Genomic DNA, 20,442 nt, shown 5'->3' on the forward strand with positions numbered 1-20,442 from the left:
TTCACTTTGTTATACAGCAGAAACTAACACAACATTGTAAAGCAATCATACTCCAATAAAGAGGTTTAAAATAAATAAATAAATAAATAAATAAAGCTCCAGACTTCAGGCGGGGTCGCGGGCCCTCGCGGCGCGATGCTGGGCGCCCGGCGTCCGGGAGGCCTCGGGGCCGGGCTCCGGGTCCGGTGGGTCAGCACCAGCTGGTACCCGGTGGGCGCCGCCGCCTGGACCTGTTGGGCGAGCGCCGGATACAGTGGGCCCTGTCAGGCCGGAACGCTTCACCTCTTGGTATTTCCCGCAATCGACACGTGAAGCATCTGTTGATGCAAAGCTGTCTACGCAGTGGGTCTGACCCTGGTAATCCGCCTCATTCGTGAGTCCCGCCTGTGTCAGGCCCCGCGTTGGGCAGCCGGTGAAAATGGGGAAGAGCGGGGCTCCTAGTCCTCGGAGCTGCCCTTCTGCGGAGGCAAGACTTTCCAGCGCCAGCTGCAGTCCGCGAGCGTGGAGAACGTGTGCGCTTCAGGGGTGCCTGCAGCAAGTTCTGGCTGCGGCTTCCCCACTGGTGGCGAGTGACCACGGACACGTTCGCTGAACCTCTGAAAGCGTCACCTTATCCGTAAAAAAGGAGATTGACAGTCTGTGCTCTAGGACTGTGTGATTTACATGAGAGAACCTATGTAAGGTACATGGTACACTTCTGGCATGCCGTGGATGTGTAATAAGTGTTTGTGGTTTTTGTCTGCCTTCCTGGGCGTCATAACAAGTGCGATCGAACGGGTACAAGAAGATGGTCCTGGGCTTCCCTGGTGGCGCAGTGGTTGAGAATCTGCCTGCTAATGCAGGTCACACGGGTTCGAGCCCTGGTCTGGGAGGATCCCACATGCGGCGGAGCAGCTGGGCCCGTGAGCCACAATTGCTGAGCCTGCGCGTCTGGAGCCTGTGCTCCGCAACAAGAGAGGCCGCGATAGTGAGAGGCCCGCGCACCGCGATGAAGAGTGGCCCCCGCTTGCTGCAACTAGAGAAAGCCTTCGCACAGAAACGAAGACCCAACACAGCCAAAAATAAATTAATTAATCAATTAAAAAAAAAAAAAAGAAGATGGTCCTTCCTTCCCATTAGATCAGTGATTTTTATCTTTACCAAGGTGTTGAAATGCTTTTGGAAGGTATAAAATTTGCTGCCAGTTTCAGCCTATGACTTGGTTTAGCCTGTTTACTGAATCTTCCTAAAATATATATGTGCTCAGAAATCAACTCACCATCCCTATTTTATACTTTGTGGAGTGCCTGATGCTGTGCCCTGGACCTCACTCAGTGCCGGGCAGGGTCCTGAGAACCTACTAACCTTGTTCCTGTGTCCGTGCTGTGAGACACAGCACATATTGTCATCCCTTCATGCCTGATGAAGAAATTAGGCTGAGGAGGAGAGAGAACTGGCCCAGGGTCACACAGCTGATAGTGGTTACAGCTGACATCTGTTGAATGCTTTCTGTGTGCCAGGCACTGTTAAAATGTTTTTTTTAAACGTGTATCATTTAATCCTTGCCACTCTGTGTGTTAGATTTTATGGTAGTGACAGAGCTGGATTTTGAACCCGTATCATTCTATTTTTGTTTTTTCTAAAATAATTAAAAATTGAAGAAAAATTGCATTCTAAAACATTTTTAGTGTCATGTATGTGGAATGTCGCGGGGAATGTGAAAGTGATACCTGTGATGACAGGTGTCATGATGATATGAAACATCAACGAAAACCAAGATTTTGTTTATGAGGAAAGTATTTGTATTGAATACCCCCAGGTCATGTTTTTAGTTATCAGTGGGAACTGTTCTTTGGGTTTCAGGGCCTGTTTGGAGTTCCTGAGCTCAGCGCCCCAGAAGGATTCCGTGTCGCCCAGGAGAAGGCCTTGAGGAAAACAGAACAGCTGGTGGTCCGCGTGTGCTCCGTGCCACCGGGACCCCAGACCGTGCTCATCTTTGACGAGCTCTCGGACTCCTGGTGCAGGGTGGCCGACTTGGTAAGACGCCGGTCATGGGCCACAGACCACCTCTCACTTTTGCAAGTTAAGCTCAGTGTGTTAGGTTCAGTACTGGATTGTAAAGTTAGGAATGTCTGAACTGTTTGAGAGCTCTTGGGTGTAATCTGTTACAGTGAAGCGTGCTGTTGAATGGGAAGAATGTATAGGAAAGGTCAGATTTAGTACTCATAACTTTAATACGTATATTTAATAAAATAGATATGTAATATGTAATGAAAGAATGATTACTCACATGGCAAAGATTCTTCATGTGACAAAGGTTCTTCATTTATGAAAATACCTACCAAAATTCTAATAGGACATTTACCTGTACATTTACAATAAAATTAATCGCATAAAAAAAATTTTTAAAAAGCTCCAGACTTTACATCCCTGTTTGCTATGCTCCTTCCATCAACTAGGAAGATAAACTCCGAACTTCTTTGGAATGACAAAATCATTTCCTTAATGAGCAAACATATTTACATTCTAGGAAGGTTTAGAATTATGTACAAAAATGATGGAGAAAATCAAACCAGTGGTTAAGCAGTTAAAGAATTTAAAACAAAAAGTGAGTATTAAATTTATAAATGAAGTTTAAAATATTTCATTAAACAAATTTAAAAAGGCCCCTTTAAAGGATTTAGAGTAAGACCTTAAAGTGAACTTAACAGCTTGTGAAACAGGTTTGAAATGTGAAACTTCCATAAAACTAGTTTTAATTTTTAAAAATCAAAATAATCCATGAAGAACTTTCTCTCTGGCTATGGTAGAGTAGCTGGTCCAAACCAATCATTCTCCTAAGAACAACTGTGGAAGTAGACAAAATATAAGATGCAACTCTTTGAAGAGTGCTCTCTGATGAGAGCAAGCAAAGCAGCCAGGACTTGAGCAGCCAAATTCTTGGAAAGGAAGGAAGATGAAGGCACAGCCAGCATTCTGTGCCCTTTCCCCTCGAGGCAAATTGCACATACATGGGGCAAAACTCAGGAAAACCGGGCAGAAAGAAGCTGCTAAAGGCCCAAAAGCTGAACAAATATTGAAGTAACCCCTCACAGTGTTAAGGAGACAAAGTTTGGAGCTGCGAGCCTACCAGTTGAAAACCTGACGTTTTTGAGATCCCAGTAGGCCTATGACCTGGAAATATGGGCAACCCAGAAATAGACCAGCTTCTACTCAATCAAAGTGATCCACTCATACTGTGCTATAAGAAACTTAAATCACTCTGAAACTTCTTATCATCCAAATTTTCAATCAAAAATTACCAAGCATGCCAGAAAATAAGACCTAATGTTCCAAAACAAGAAAATAGAAATAGACCCACAGATATTGCAGATTGGAGTCATCAGACATCCGCGTTAAAATAACTGAGTGATATGTCTCAGAAAATAAATGAAAAGACAGACTACCACCAAAGAACCAGAATCTGTATTTTTTTTTTAAAAATCAATAGATGAGTTTATTAGCAGTTTAGACACAGATTAGGAAAGAAGTACTGAACTGGTAGGCTGGTATGTAGAAAACATACAGATTGAAGAGTGTATGAAAATTCCATGTATCACCATGGAAAAGAAAACAAAAACAAAAAAAAAAAAACTCCAGACTGAAAAAGTAGGCTTTTTTACTACATAAAGGAGCTAAGAAGCATATGAGATGTGGAGAAAAAGGTCTGGCATATATGTAACTGGAGACCTGGAAGAGAGAGAAAAATGGAACAGCGTCAATATTTGAAGACATACTGGCCAAGCCTTTTCCAAAACTGATGAAGGTATCAAGCCACAGACTGAAGAAGCTCTAGGAACACCTAAGCAGGATACATACAAGAAAACCACGCCTGAGAATATCATAGTAGAACTGCCCCCAAACCAAAAGAATCTGTAATTGTTCCTGTACCCCCAAACTGCTCTACTGTTATCACACTTAAAACACTATTCAATTTTGGAAACTGCAAAAGTAGGAAACCACTTAGAGACTGGTCCCAGGAAATTAGAAGAGCTTAGTTTTAATCTGTGAACACAATGAATGGTAATAATTAGCTAAAATCCTACTCTCTTAAAGCAGTGAAAGAGAAGGCTCAAGGCGCAAGTAATCTAGAGACCTTACATCTTGACTTTATGAACTTCTTAAGCCATCCCCCACGCCTTCAAAAGCCAAACTATGCCAGTCGGATACAAGCAATTGTTTCTCCGGCCTCCATCCCCATGTGATGTTCAGCCACTGAAGATACTTTCTAACCCTCTCCCAAGGCTCATTAAGAGAGTCAAATAACATACCACCTGAATGTAAACAGGTCATTGGCCCAAGACAGACATTCATACAAAATTTTTGTGAGATTTTCTGCTAATAAAAGGCACCAACTGGAACTAAAGTACCCAAGAAGGATTATCCAGGCCCATCCATCTATCCATCCATCCAAGATAGAGGGCTAAAGCTTATAAATACAATCACAGTTTTAGAAGTGTTGTGCATACTGAGTTTGCCTTCACTGTGATGGGGATTGTCCAACCCCAACCTCAAGGCAACCCAGTTAATGAAATCCAGACTCTGTTTTGAACACCAACAAATGAGGTCTGGGATCAACCAGCCAGAAGCTATAGAGCAGACTCAAGAGACTGGTTTTGAAGAGAACATAACAGTTTGGACTTCTCTGTGAATACTTTGGCTTCCTTTGCATCAAAGCCTTGCTACAGTCAAGGCACAGGAAATATTCCACCTAATGTGTTGCTGAACCCATGAACATTTAGTCTCTGGTAGTATGGCTTTAATTTAAGGGAAAGTTTTTAGTTCTGTTAGCCAACTGAATTAACCCAAGTACATTCAAGTTCATATTGCTCCAGGAGCAAAGAGGGTTGAAATTAGATGAGTGGAAATTTCAATTTAATTTAAGGGAGTACATTCTAACACTAGAACTTTGTAGAGATGAAATGGTCTTTGCTGTCATCTTCTCAAAGTCATAAGATTAAACTAGGCTTCCATTTGTGCTTATGCAAAAGAGATTGGATGAAAGGGTGAATCTGAAAGCATTCATGCTGAGGTTGTACAACCACTTCTCCTTCATGTATGGAGAGTATTTGTGTATCTAATGAAAAGACAGGGAAATGACAGCTATTATGCACTTCTGGTTTGCTAGGTATTTCATATACTATTGCATTTAATCCCCACAGAAATTAAGTTTGTGATTCACACTGCTAGGAGGTGCTGGATTCCTCACTAGGATTCTAATAATCTTCCTCAGGAAGACAACAGGGTCTTAGTTATTCATGTGTCACAAATCAAGAGATTAGCAGGCATAACTAAGGTACACCATTCAGCTGAAGCACTTATACCAAAAAACAAACTTATTTCTAACACCAATATGGAACAATATATTACTCTAAGATGAAACAAAAAACTTACAGTAATGATTACAAAATTTTAAAAATACAATGTCTCGGGGCTTCCCTGGTGGCACAGTGGTTAAGAATCCACCTGCCAATTCAGGGGACACAGTTCGAGCCCTGCTCCGGGAAGATACCACATGCTGTGGAGCAACTAAGCCCGTGTGCCACAACTACTGAGCCCGCACGCCATAACTACTGAAGCCTGGGTGCCTAGAGCCCGTGCTCCGCAACAAGAGAAGCCACCGCAATGAGAAGCCCGCGCACCGCAACGAAGAGTAGCCCCCGCTCGCCGCAACTAGAGAAAGCCTGTGCGCTGCAACGAAGACGCAACGCAGCCGAAAATAAAAAGAAAAAAAGAAAAGAAAATACAATGTCTCAGCACCATATTAACCTCAAAGTACTCAATCTCCAGTTAATACAGTATCCTGGGTTTAGATGAGTCACGAAAAGCAACTGCCTCCAAGTAAACATTAATCTTTCCCTACGGATTAGCATGACCACGTCTAGATTTCCCTGTAACAAAAGTCAGCTTCCTACCTTGTTGCTGCTTCCATGCTTCCAGAGCACCTGCTAGATCACTTTCTGAGTCCTGGACCCACTGCAAAGACTTTAACTCCTTAGATAAAAGAAGCAACCAAATGGTTTCACAACTCACACGTGAACCCAGGCTACCCTGTTAACTGTCCTGATTATCTTTTCACCACCTGGAACAGTCCTTCCGTGCATGACCGAGAGGCTCCGAATAATGAGATTCTTTCTCCCTTTCCAGCTCTCTCTTTTCCGGTGGTCTACCTATGTCATCTTTCCTCTCTTCTTGTTGCCTCCTAACTAGTGAGGCCACATTTTTACTTTTTTGAAAAGTCTGAACAACCTTCTTTCATAGACTCCAGTATATCTATGAAAAGAATGATAACCTGCATTACAAATACCGCTTTTCTCTATTTACACTCTTACCATATGCTTTATCTGACACTCTGCTATAAACAGAGTGCCTAAGACAACGGAAACTGCACACAGGTAATAAAAGTACAGAGGTCAGTTCTAAAGTTCTCAGCCAGACACCTGTCCGCAGCTGTAAATACTGCATCTGCTGGCAGAAACCAGAGCAGCCTCAGGTCAAGAGTCCGGGCCTTCCTCTCACGTTTTTCTCCTAGAGATAATAATAGCAAGTGGAGAGTGACACTTTGCCTCACAGCCATGGGGACATGCTACGGAAGTGTACACCTCCTTCAACTATTTACTGTAATGTCATAATCCTGACAAGGAGTTAAGCGTCTCAGATCACTGTCAGGTGAATGCTATAAAACTTAACGAACAGTCAGAAATAGCAACAGGATAGTTTTGAACACTGTTAGAAAGGAACTCAAAGTGTGAATTGTAACTTCCATAAATTATCCCTGGCATTTAAAGAGCCCTCTATCGATCAACGGGTTTTCACACTGTCTCTGATTTGACAGTTCCACCCTGAAGCATCCGGTGTTGACACTATATTCAGGTCCACAGGCTGCTCAGGACCCTAGAGTTGGAGTCAGGTGGCTGAAGTCTTCAGGCCAAGGAAACAACCAGAGTCTGGCACTCTAGGCCTCCGCAGCATTGCAGCAGAGTGATCTGGGGAACACGGCACGAAGGATGAGGTCAGCCACACGGAGAGGAAGAGACCCCATCGTGGAAGGTCTGTAAGTCAGCAAGAAGCCGCTGAGGCCTTTTAAGCAGGAAGGACTCGCGATCTTAATTGTGTTTTAAAAAACCACTCTAGGGGCTTCCCTGGTGGCGCAGTGGTTAAAAATCCGCCTGCCAATGCAGGGGACACGGGTCCAGGAAGGTCCCACATGCCGCGGAGCAGCTAAGCCCGTGCGCCACAGCTACTGAGCCCACGTGCCACAACTACTGAAGCCCGTGCGCCGCCAACAAGAGGAGCCACCGGAATGAGAAGCCCGCGCACCGCAACAAAGAGTAGCCCCCGCTCGCCGCAACTAGAGAAAGCCGGCGTGCAGCAACGAAGACCCAAGGCAGCCAAAAAATAATTAATTAATTAATTAATTAATTAAATCTATAAAACAGACAAACAAAAAAGACCCCACCACTCTGGTTGCTGTGTGGCAAGTGTGGAAGCAAGGCCCGGTCAGCAGGCTCCTGCAGAAAACCAGGTGAGACATGCTTGGACAAAGGGATGGGCCTGGGCAATGACAGAGGGGACCTCAGACGTTCCAGGGCTCTGTTCCCAACGCGGTAAGGTTTAGATGCCTGTGAGACATCCGAGGGAGAGAGAGATCTTTGGTTAAAAACTGAGAAGCATAAACAAGACTCTCGTGGATGACAAACCACAAAGCCCTCTTGGGGGTCTTCGGTAGTCAATAATGTATTGCTCTGTGATTTTTAAAACATGCTACAGACCCACATTTGATTAACTGTGAACTGCCTTTCAAGAGGCATCACGGGATTTACGCTGTCATACACAACTGTAAGGTTTAGGATGTTGGCAGGTGCGGTAAGTGTCAAAATCCGTAAGAAGATCGCTGTGCTTGGCCCCCAGCCCCCTGGCCTTCTCTCCTGGAAGGACCGTGCCTCCCTGCTATCTCAGCCGTGCATGCTCTCCACCTTGGCACTGTGAATCAAGACGCTGTCTTCTCACCCACCTAACTCTCCCATCTTTTATCCATCTATCCCTCCGGCCCACTCCCTCTACTTATCAGAGGACAGCTCCCTAGGACTCCACAGTTCCTACTAAGTCAACCTTCCACTTACGCTCTGCTTTTCATTCCCTCTTGCTTACGCAAGGACACCTACCCAGTGATCTTCCACCACCCCTCACTTTTTCTCCCCTGCATCAATTTTTCCTTCTCTACTGATTATAAAATTCTGTAATTCTTCTCCCTTCTCCCCTCTCTCCTTCTATGAAGATGGTATATAAGCCCTAAATTCTAACAGCCCTTTGGAGTCACTTTTTTTTTCTTTAAAAAAAAAAAAAAAGCTCCCACAGCTCCTGTCCGTCCGTTACCCTCTCCCTCCTAGTCCCTCTTAAAACCAGTCCAATCAGGCTTCCATCCCACCTCACCCTCACACCAAAACCACTGGTGACAATATTAGGTGACTGCCAAAGTGACATATCCAATGACTTTTCTGATTAAAACGTAATTCACCGACCATAAAATTCACCCTTTGGAAGTATGGCTAATTAAGTGATTGTGAATGTATTAATGATCAATTCTTAGTCAAACCACCAGCAACACCGAAAGCTGAATATTCTCTCCTGGAAACATTTTCTTCACTTTGATTTCAGGACAAGATCAGGAAGCTCGGTTTAGGACATAAGCTTTTGAGACATTGAAGCAGAGATACAGCGGACGGTCGGATGCTGACAGGAGAGGACCTAGAGATACACAGAAGTGGTATGAAGGCCCTGAAACTGGATCAGAGGGGAGTGGCTGTTGAAACACCACTGTGGCATAAAAATTACTTTGAGCTGAAGGCATTTGAGTTCCTGAAATCCCTTATCTGCCTAGAAGCAGAGCACGCCCTCACGCAAATTAATTGTCATAGGTCCTCTCCCCGGAAGCAAATAGGGAAAATTGACTCTGACCACCTGAGACAAAGAGAAATCTGTACCACACCTAAACAGACCTGTCAAAAAATTATGTTTCCCATCTATTCTCCTAAAGGCCCAGTTATCTTTCCTAAAAGTCATTTGTGTTCCCATAAGTGCCCTTCTCCCCCTCTCCTTCTATGAAGATGGTATTTAAGCTCAAATTCTAACCACTCCTTTGAGTTACATTTTTCTATGAACTCCCTTTCCACATGATTGAATCTAACCTGCCTTTCTCTCTCGTTAATCTGTCTTTTGTTGGTTTAATTTGCAGGCCCCCAAAAGCAGAACCTAAAAGAGTAGAGGACAAGTTTTTCCTCCCCTCCTCTGCAGCTAAGAGAGGAACGCCAAGGACTGAGTCCTAAGGATATGTTTACAATAGTGGCGATTAGGAAGCACCAGCCAAGAGATACATAATTTGACAAAGTTAAAAATTACCAACTCCCTGGAATTCCCTGGCAGTCCAGTGGTTAGGACTCTGTGCTTCCACTGCAGGGGGCTCGGGTTCGAGACCTGGTTGGGGAACTAAGATCCCACATGCTGTGCAGCGCAGCCAAAAAAAAAAAAACATTACCCACTCCATTTATTCTCACAAATTACACAACAAAATCACTTATTTTATAGACGGTAATCTGGTTCTTGATGTGTAAAAATGGTATAAATAAGGCCCAAGGAAGTGATTCTCTTGTGTTCAAGATAACTGGAGGTCAGATGGAAAAGTACCTATGCTTCTTTCCACATTCTCTAGTAATATGCACAGGGAAAATAAAATAGTGCTGTCCCCTGGACACATGTGGCTATTGCTACTCAGCACTTGAAACGTAGCTGGTGAATGTTTTATGTCATTTAACTTATTCACTTAAACTTAAATAGCCACAAGTGGCTAACAGTTACCATACTGGACAACACAGGTCTAGACTGTTTACTTCTTAAAAATGTATTTCCTCATTCTTGGGTTACTTGATAAACAACCAATTTTATAACCCCATAAAGATACGTATACTTGAACACTGTGAGGTCACCCCACCCACTCTCATAACCATCCTGCATCAAAAAAAAAGAAGGCAAGAAAAAGATGCATATACTTGCTATATGCTGTTACCAAATAAATTCATTCCTGAGTTTTAAAACAGCACAAAACTGTACTATTTTTATTTCAAAAACAGGATAGTGCTATATATTTCAGGTTGAGAATAACAAATCTATAAAATGATTAAGTATACCATGGCTGAAAAAAGGCAATGCTTCAGTTATTTTAGAACTGTCTTCTGAACAACTGCTAAATTGAATTCAATCACTTTCCTCAAGCAAAAACAAATGAGGTGCATCCCTAAGGAATTAAATCTGATCCCCAAACAGAATTCACATTTTTGACCATGTTTTTGCAGGAAGGGGGACCCCTTCCAGGGCCTGAGAGTGGGCTCTGGTCTAACACTCGGAAATGAATTGTCCAAAGAGACACACATGCTGACAAAGCAAAAGACTTCATTAGAGAGGGGTGCCAGGCGGACAGCGGCAGGGTAAGGGACCCCAGGAGAACTGCTCTGCCACGTGGCTCGCAGTCTCAGGCTTCATGGGAATGCGGGTAGTTTCTGGGTTGTCTCTGGCCCATCACTCTGACTCAGGGTCCTCCCTGGGGGCGCGCGCATCTCTCAGCCAAGATGGGGTCCAGCGAGGAGGCTTCCGGGAGGTTGGCAGGACGTATGGTCTCCTCCCTCCTCCTTTTGGCCCCTCCCGGATTCTCCCAGTTAGTTTTTGGAGGCAACACCTCATTCTTTATCGGGACCTCCTGCTGTGAGACAACTCAGGCAAGCGGTTATCCTGCTTGGCCAAGGCCGGTGGTTTCCGTCCACGGTTCCCTAACAATAACAGAAATTTCATAACATTTTCATGGTGAATTTCATACTGCTTTATTCAGAATTTCAAACACCAAAGGGAGGCTAATGAAAGAAAAATAATTAATTTAAATAAACTATAACCCTGCCAGCCACCCTCCAGGGCTTTCCTCTAAGAGTCACAGAGATCTCTCTAACAGTGTATGACCAGTACTTGGATCACAGCTCACCAAACAAACTAGCACTAAAATGTTCTTCTAGCCCCAGCTCGTAGCGTAGGAACTTTCCTCTCGCGCCCTTTCGGCCTTCAGCCATCTCCCAAATTATAAGTAAAAGAATGATATTTTAAAGTATCTCCTTTAGACTTTACTGCAAACCTGCCACTTCGGAAAGCCACACTTGCATTTGCAAGCTAAAAATCTGCCTACACAGGCTGCTGTAAAAGCAGGGACCTAACATCCATTATCTCTGTATCCTTTGGAGCTCTTCATACCCTGTTCTCGACTATTCCCACTGAATGAAAGACTAAATCACAATATGCCACATCCCTGAATTAAGCAAAGTGGCTTCATAAAGATATTCTAAGCACTAACAAGAGAAAGTCACTAAGCATCCTGTTTAGAGAAGTTAGGTTCTGGTAGCATTCGTAAACTACGTGTACAAATTAGGAAGAACAAAAATACACACCACAGAAGATTCTGCCTGCAATCTACGAAAGGTAAGGACAAATCTTAACGAACACCACCTAAGAACTCAATATATTAACACAGCTGGAGCTCACAGAAAAAATAATTATCCCGTTTCAAGGCAGGACATTCTTCCGGCCAGGAATGTCCTTCCCCATTCCTTTGCCTACAGCCTCAAATTCACTTGAGAGATTAAGACCAGTTCCATCCGTCATGGAGTAGCACATGGCCCGGGAGGGGAGGCGGATTTAGAAGTGGCCTCCTAGAGGAGACTAACCAGTTGTACGGGAAGCAGAGAAAAGAGAAGAAAGTCGTCCTAGTAAAGGAAAGTAACACCATTAAATTCAAAGAGATTGTGCTGGGAAATGCATGCTGTCCGTTATACTAGAGTTCAGCTCTGGGGACGGGGCAGTCAAGAAAACGAGGCTGCAAAGGTAAGCAAAGGCCTTCAAAGGGTGGCATATGCCCTGTAGGGAGCGAAGACTTGACTCTGGAAGCTCCGCAGGTCCCTTCAGCCCTCCTCTCACTCGTCCGACACATCCCCTTCCTTCCAGCACAGAGGAGATACTCCGTAAGGCCAGTGAGGGATCTACGGGGAATTAGTGACTTAATGGAAAAAAAGTACAGGTAACAAAAAATGGGGGAACATTCCTTCCAATATAATGCCAACTATACTCATGGTTCAGCCTAATCTTTGTTTTTTGTCATGTTTATTAAAAACACATCAACAGTAAACAGTGTTGTAAACAGTCAAACTTATCCTCCTTGAGTACAGTTTTTGGACTTTGAAGATGTATACAGTCATGGGACTTCCCTGGTGGTCCAGTGGCTAAAACTTCACACTCCCAATGTAGGGGGCCCCAGGTTCCATCCCTGGTCAGGGAGCTAGATCCCACGTGATGCAACTAAGAGTTCACACGCAGCAACTAAAGATTCCCACGTGCCGCAACAAAGATCCTGTGTGCTACAACTAAGACCTGGCACAGCCAAATAATTATTCAAAAAAAAAAAATATATATATATATATATATGTATACAGTAATGTTACCACCAAAATTAAGACACAGACCATTTCCATCATCCCAAAGAAATTCCCTCTCCCTCCCCCCAAGTCCCTGACAACCACAGATCTGTTTTCTGTCCCTTTTTCAATTTAATCTTAATCCTCCCTTTAAATAGATACAAGTGCACATAAAGTAAATACAACTGACCCTTTGAAGCCCAGCAGGACCCTGTGGGGCCCTCCTGGGTACAAAAGCCTTTCTGTGTCCCTGGTTTCTTATTTGTAGGAAAAGGCTTCAGCCTCCTAGACCTTCCCTGAGTTCCAAAAGGCAGATTCAAAGTTACTAATTAGAAGAGTGAAGGAATGCAGAAACAATGGAAAGGCAGTAAAGAAACAATAGGGCTGGGACTTCCCTGGTGGCGCAGTGGTTGAGAATCCGCCTGCCAATGCAGGGGACACGGGTTTGAGCCCTGGTCCGGGAAGATCCCACATGCTGCGGAGCAACTAAGCCCATGTGCCACAACTACTGAGCCTGCGCTCTAGAGCCGGAGAGTCACAACTACTGAAGCCTGAGCACCTAGAATCTGTGCTCCGCAACAAGAGAAGCCACCACAATGAGAAGCCTGTGCACCACAACGAAGAGCAGCCCCCACTCTCCGCAACTGGAGAAAGCCGGCACGCAGCAACGAAGACCCAACGCAGCCAAAAATAAATAAATAAATTTATTAAAAACAAAAAAAAGAAACAATAGTGCAACCCTGGGGCGGGGTCCTGGTTCCCCCTCAAGGGATATATATTACAATATCTTTGAGCTCTTCTACAGGAACTGAGGCCCCCCCACCTGGCTGGACCGTGGTAACTTCAGGCTGAGCCCTAGATTCCTGGAGCACTGCCCTGTTACCTCACCACCAACCAATCAGAAGAAAGCCACACACCCTGCAGCCCTCACCCCAAATTTTGCCTATAAAAACACTTCTCCGAAAACCATCAGGGAGTTCCTGTCTTTTGAGCACAAAATGCCCCTTCTCCTTGCTTGGCCCTTGCAATAAACCTTCTTCTGCTCCAAACTCTGACGTTTCAGTTTGTTTGACCTCACTGTATGTTGGGCACCTGAACTTGCATTTGGCAACACCTTAAACAACACAGGTTTGAACTGTGCAGGTCCACTTATATGTGGATTTCTTTTCCATAACTATATTAGAAATTTTTTTTTAATATTTGCAACAATTTGAAAAGACTTGCAAACTATGTAGCCTAGAAATATTGAAAAGACATGAAGGAAGTTAGGTATGTCATGAATGCATAAAATATATGTAGATATACATATAACATACAAAATATGTGTTAAGTTTTGGAGGAGTCAAAAGTTATACATGGATTTCTGACTGTACGGGGGTGCATCCCTAACCCCTGCTATTCATTTTTCCTTTCGCATTCTGACAAAATTTGCAGGGATTTTGCCCAAATTTGTCTTAATCTGTGACAGAAAACTGAAACTTCTAGAAAATATTTAGTCAAATTGCGAGTAAAAATGAAGAGTTAGACTGAGTGCAACTTACATATATGTTACATCCCAAAGTTTCTTAATCTTTCGATCAGCAGTTTCCCCGATGAAACTGTGATGTTCCCTCCAAAGGCTGCTCGTAAAATGCTACCTAACAGCCATCATCAAACGTATGGGATTCGAGTTTCTCCAGCCTTTAAATGTACTAGCTAGTAACTTTGGAGGCATTGCTTAGCCTCTCTAAGCCTGTTTCTCATCTGTTGAATTAAAATTCATTCACTAATACTTACTAGACTTCTACCACGTGACAGGCACTGGGGATACAGGAGTGAACAAAACAAAAACATACAAACATCCCTGCCATCAATGAGGTTATGTATGAAAAATGTCAGGGTCAACAGTGCAAAAGAGAAAAAAATTAAGCAGAAGAGAAAAAGTGGTCAGGGGAGGCCTTTCCAATGAGGCCTTTGAGCAGAAACCTGAGGGTGGCTCTCTGGAGGCGTGACACCAAGTCCAAGTGCCAGTCTACGGAACAGCAAGGCCAGCGCGGCTGAGGCAGAGGGAGGGGGAGTGTAGGGTAGGAGGTCAGAGGTTCAGGTCAGCTCTGGCAGCGCCCGCGCCTCGGGCCACCGCAGGAACTTTGGCCTTGGCTCCAAATGAGACTGGAAAGCACCAAAAAGTTCTGGGCGGCGCAACAACAAAATCAAACTATATTTAAGACGATCACTCATGGGCTTCCCTGGTGGCGCAGTGGTTGAGAATCCGCCTGCCAATGCAGGGGACACGGGTTCGAGCCCTGGTCCGGGAGGATCCCACGTGCCGCGGAGCAACTGGGCCCGTGAGCCACAACTACTGAGCCTGCGCGTCTGGAGCCTGTGCTCCGCAACGGGAGAGGCCGCGACGGTGAGAGGCCCGCGCACCGCGATGAAGAGTGGGCCCCACTTGCTGCAACTAGAGAAAGCCCTCGCACAGAATCGAAGACCCAACACAGCCAAAAAAAAGAATAAATAAATAAATAAATAAATTTTTAAATAAATAAATAAATAAAGATCACTCTGACTTGGGGATGGGGGGCGGGGGAACAGTAGGGAGACCACCTAGAGGCTACTGCAGCCATCCAAGAGCCAAGATGGGACCACTGTCCTGCACCCCTCCTCCTAGCCTATGACAGCTGGCCATGTTTTGCCCTAGGGACACTACCAGACACGAGACAAGCACTCAGAAACTGTAAGTAAGAACAGTACCTGGTTTCTAAGGAAGGGTGTCTTCGGATATATATATCTTAGGATGCCAGGAGTACCCCCGGTCTGCAGCCCTTTACCCACAAGAAGGTGGGGCTGGGAGGATGGGGAAGGCCCAGGACACCAGCAGGCAAAAGGCACCTCCTCCCACAGCAAGGTCACGGCCGGTGGAGGTTTTATAGTGCGTCTCAGCTGTTCGCCCCATTCTAAAACAACCCCACCTCCCCCGACTCTGCCCAGGCAGGGAAAAACAGGCGCAAGTATAATGGTCCAGCCTCAGGCCCACGGAAACCCACTTACGTTTACGTTTTCCGTTTATACTCGTTTTACATTTACGTTTACACTCACACTCATTTACGCTTAAGAAGAAACTCACAGATGTGGACGGGGAATGCTGCCCACCGTCCCAGGGAACAAGGAGTGCTGCCTGTCATTCCAGCAAACCAGGCTCTGGCTATCAGCCACTGCGGCCACCATCCCCATGCCCCCCGACGCCCCTCCACCGAGCCCCCGTGGTGCACACCCAGGGGAAACTAGAGAAAAAGAGGACGCACCGTGCGCTCTGGGCACTGGCCCTAGATCGTTCAGATGCGTATCTAAGGGATAATTACAATGAGCCCAGATGCTGGTATCTTCCCATACATGGAAAAGCACTAAAATCATTAACTTGTGATGTCTGTTTCTGGTGACTATCAGTTGTCTTTGATGTCTGACGACAGGGTTTGTTTTTTGTTTTTGTTTTGTTGTTGTTGTTGTTGTTGTTCAGCGAAAACTCCTAAATATCCTGGCTGTTCCCTTATCTCTTTGGAGCAGTTCCTCAGAGCTCTCCGAGAGGCTGTCTCCTGCGCTTCAGTCTTCCGTAAGGTCCTCAAATAAAACTTAACTTGCAACTTTTAGGTTGTGCGTTTTTCTTCAGTCGACCCTGTCAGTGAACAACAAAGGGACCCAGAGCAGACTTCTCTCCTTCGCCTGAACTCTATGAGGATCTGGAGCCTTGGTACCAGCAAAGGCCTCTTGTGCCCCGCCGCCTCCAGACGAATTTAGGTAAGTCTCTTCTGGGTCTTGGATTTCCTATTACTGGCTGATGATCCTAAGCTTTATTTGGTGGTGGATAAACTCGTTGGAAGAGTAGACTTTCCTTGAACTTAGTTTCAAGAAGAGGTACCTGGGTTATACCACAGTTGAGAGACACTGGGAAGATTTTATTATGTATTTGTTCCTGAAATCTCGGCTTCTGTACGCCAGTGCCCAATAGAAATACGGAGACAGAATTTAGGAGAAAAGAGAAAAAAGTGGCTTTGTGTCTTGGCTAAGCCAAGAGGGGACACAGTGGGCTAGTGCCTCCAAAAACTGTGCCCCTCCTCCCCTCCACCACCACCGGGGAATCGGAGATGATTTTATACGCGGGGCTCGCAGCCTGTAGTATATGATAAGGATCAAAGTAGTGAAGGTCTTGCATTCTTTTTCTCCTTGCATTATTTCAAAACAGTCATCGTGGCGTCAGGCGGCCTGGTAATTGGGTCCATCTGTCTCTGGTTTACTGGCCTGCTTGACCTTCTTTCTGAAATGCAAAAGCTACAGGGGGTGGTTTGCGGCCAGGGAGCACAAGGAATTTATATAAAGTTAGGGAGTGACAGGCGCACGATGTAACTCACACACAGTCAGGGGTGACAGGGGCAGGATGCAATTGACATAGGGTCAGAGAGTGATAGGTTAGCTTTGTGAAGTACCAATCCAGTTACACACACTACAGATTAGTAACAGTTAAAATAAAACAAGGAGTGATTAACTCTTTCAGGCCAGGTTATGTTTCTTCCCTAGCCTGTTCACTGTGCCCTTTACTTTCCTTGTTCTCAGAAAAAACTTCATTTCTATTTTTGCTGCAACATACACGTACAGAATTTATTCCTACAAGTACCGGCTTAGTTGGGAATTAAAGAAAATCTCACCCTAAAAATGGCCAAATTGGGATTATTCTAACATTCCAAAATGAATGTTAAAAGAACCCCAATTAATTCTTTTAACATTCCAAAATTAACTAACTAAAAACATTCTAGCTGTGTGTGCAGCTACAAAAAGCCAGCTTGGTAAAACATCTTTTCAGAATTCCGACCTTAAAGGAACAAAAGCCCTTCTAGGAGGAACCTGCATTTCTCTCCCTGGGTCTTTGAGATGTAAATGTTGTACCTGATCTTCTTATGCCTTTTTTTTTTTTTCCCCCCCGTGTTTTGAGAGCTCTGACAATGGCCAGACAAAGGATCTTTTAAATTGGAGAGACTTCTAAATTGGTAAATTTTTAGAGGGCTCTCACTATAAACAGCTGTTTTATTGGTACCGATGAAAAGACCAAAGCAGAAAGTAAATACAAAAAAATATAACGGCTAACCTTAACGACTCCCTTAGTTTAAAACAAATAAACAGCAACAACAAAAAAACAGTTTGGGAAGCTGCATCTGTGGTCAGTTTCCCCTCAATGGGTCTTACAGATGCTAATAAAAGCATTGGATTAATTGTTCATCAGGTTGATTAACAAGGGAATAAGAAACTGAGGAGAAAGTCTAGAGATGTCTTCCCAGCAAGGTGGAAATTTTAAAGGGACTTATCCTGAAAGGATAAAAATCTTTAGATGGTTAAGAAATGGGATAAATAAAAGAGACATTAATGGGATTAAAAGAAATGTTTTGATACAACACTAAGGTTGGATGGCCAAAGGGACCCCCATTGGTCCCCAATACTAAAGAGCCCCAAACAAGTCTCCTCTATTTACCCCAGTTTAAAACATACATGTATTTAAAAGGCTTCTGGGGACTTCCTTGGTGGTCCAGTGGTTAAGACTTCGCCTTCTAATGCAAGGGGTGCGGGTTCCATCCCAGGTTCAATCCCTGGTCAAGGAGCTAGGATCCCACATGCCTCAAGGCCAAAACAACAAAACACAAGACAGAAGCAATATTGTAACAAATTCAATAAAGACTTAAAAAAAAAATGGTCCACATCAAAAAAAAAAAAGAAAAAAAGTCTGCTAGAAAATTACGCTGAGATACCTGACCAGCAATTGCTTGGGGCAACAGGCCAATTAATCAAGTTGGCTCAGCTCCTCAACTGGGGACCCCAAAGCCTTTTACACAAAAATAGATAAAATGGCCGGGGGATAAACAGAAAGGTTTCTAGGGTCAACAACAAATTGGCACTTGCCAACTACCTCTACAAGGATTAAATCATGCACTGCTGCAGCTGCTGATTTTCAACACCCCCTGAAAGGAGTTCAGGGTGGAGAGCAGAAATGAAGCGCTCTGTCCTCTGGGAAAAACTGGCAGAACAGGTCTTCAGAGAGTTAAATATTTTCTGGAGCCGATTTTATAAGCCCAATTCTTGTATCTCCTCATATCTAGAAAAGCACCAAAATCCTTCATGGCGATGTCTGCTCCACGTGACTAGGAGTAACCTTCATGAGACTAGCAGCAACCTTCTACTGAACATACGTGCTTGATTGCATGTATTCCCCCTTCACCAAAATCACATATACACTGACCTCCCCCCGCCCTGCCTCTTTGGAGCAGTTTCTCAGAGCTCTACGAAATGCTGTCTCCCGGGCTGCAGTCCTCATTTTGTCCCAAATAAAACTTAACTCGCAACACTCATGTTGTGCATTTTTTTTTAAGTAGATACTGGGACTCCTTTTAAGACCAAGCCTAGTTGATGGGGTCTTAATGGAGGCTAAAATTAAAGATATAAGAGTTGATAGAATTGAGATGAACATTTATAAAAGTTGGTATATTTGAATGGGCTTTATATAAGACGGTTACATCTCTTCTGCCAATTATATTATGGGATAAACATTAGGTCTCACTGGGGAATGCTTCCCTTGCCTGGTATAATAAGATAGGGCATATAAATCTGCCCCTCAGGCAATATTGATTAAACATACTAAGGAAAATCAATAAGGTTATCTGAGCCCACACAATATGAAATAAAACTGGGAGCTAATATTCAGGGACTAATAAAAACAATAATGGAGATTTTTTTTTTTTGCCCCTAGGGTAAATTGCTCAGGGTTTCATTTGTACACTCAGAATCTGAGGGCCTTTGTTGAATGCCCTGTGCAAAGTTTGGAAGGCATGATAGATTGAACCCTAAAGTTCTAGAACACAGAACTCTTGATTTTCAGTGTAGTTGGAAATCTTACTGATATAAAAAAGCAAATTAAAGAAAATGTAGTTGGGCAAATCAATCTTTCAATATCATTTATGTGGCAGACCAGTTCTCTGGGGAATTAAAAGCAACCGTCTTTGTGTTGCAAATCTCTACAAATCAGAAATGTAAGTACAGCCCACAAGGACCTGAGACTGAGCCTAATTAGCTCAATCAGGTAGAAACTGAACCCCCTTCCCTCCACCAAAAAAAAAAAAAGGAAAAAGAGGGAGGCCTTGTTAAACTCAAACTGCTGGAAAGGCTCCTTCACCAAATCTAATTCACAGCCTCCTTCAGGATTTATCAAGGACAGACACAAATCTTAAAAAATCTTTTCCACAATAGTGAGAAGCTTTAGTCATCTGAGCAAATAAATTTAACTTACTCCAAATATTACTTATAAACTAGTAAGTTTATAATGTAATAACTGATTCATGAGTAAGTTTTGAAATGAAGCTATAAGATCTCTATTTATGTCTGTTTATACGTCCGTGTGTACATTATACATATGCTATGTCCATACCTCCAGATAATATTATCAAAATTAACTTTATAAAAGACCTGTATTTAATTGACTTAAAAGTAAGCACTTACAAACTGAGTATTTTTAAATATAATAAAAAACTAACCCAAATTTCAAGTTCATGTGATCTGGGAAATATTCAATACTAAGTTAATATCCAGTTTTAAAGTTTAAATTTGTTGGTTTAATTAATACGGACATGTCTTACTTTTATTGCACCTAGGTTTACTAAAAGTTAAATAGGTCATATTATCTCTGTTAAATTCATCAAGAAAAATATCTTGAAATGATGGTGACTTGGGCTAATGTCTCACGAAGTTTTCATGGGTAATCTAAACATAACTGTAATTCAAAAGATATAAATGGGGTAAGAGCTTTTAGGTAAATTCTTTAAGAATAATTACATTTTATGGTAGGTCTACTTAAAAAATAGTTTCTCCAGATTTTTGGTGACATAAAACTTCAGAGTTTTGCTAAGTTAAA

At 43.5% G+C, this 20,442-nt stretch overlaps 1 protein-coding gene across 10 annotated transcripts in view; it reads right to left on the minus strand.

The window, feature by feature from the left end:
* ABCG2 (ATP binding cassette subfamily G member 2 (Junior blood group)) overlaps nucleotides 1-20,442 on the minus strand; it is a 157,749-nt gene that overhangs the window by 42,843 nt on the left and 94,464 nt on the right. Inside the window, exon 1 of one of the 10 annotated variants that reach the window (XM_036853667.1) lies at nucleotides 5,934-5,991. The exons of the other annotated variants lie outside the window; for them this stretch is intronic. Coding sequence (XP_036709562.1) covers nucleotides 5,934-5,950 — 17 coding nt within the window. The 5' untranslated portion in view covers nucleotides 5,951-5,991. Of the gene's footprint in view, nucleotides 1-5,933; nucleotides 5,992-20,442 lie in introns of those variants that run through there. 10 annotated transcript variants of the gene reach the window in all.

Source organism: Balaenoptera musculus, chromosome 5, assembly GCF_009873245.2.
Source record: "Balaenoptera musculus isolate JJ_BM4_2016_0621 chromosome 5, mBalMus1.pri.v3, whole genome shotgun sequence".
NCBI lineage: Eukaryota > Metazoa > Chordata > Mammalia > Artiodactyla > Balaenopteridae > Balaenoptera > Balaenoptera musculus.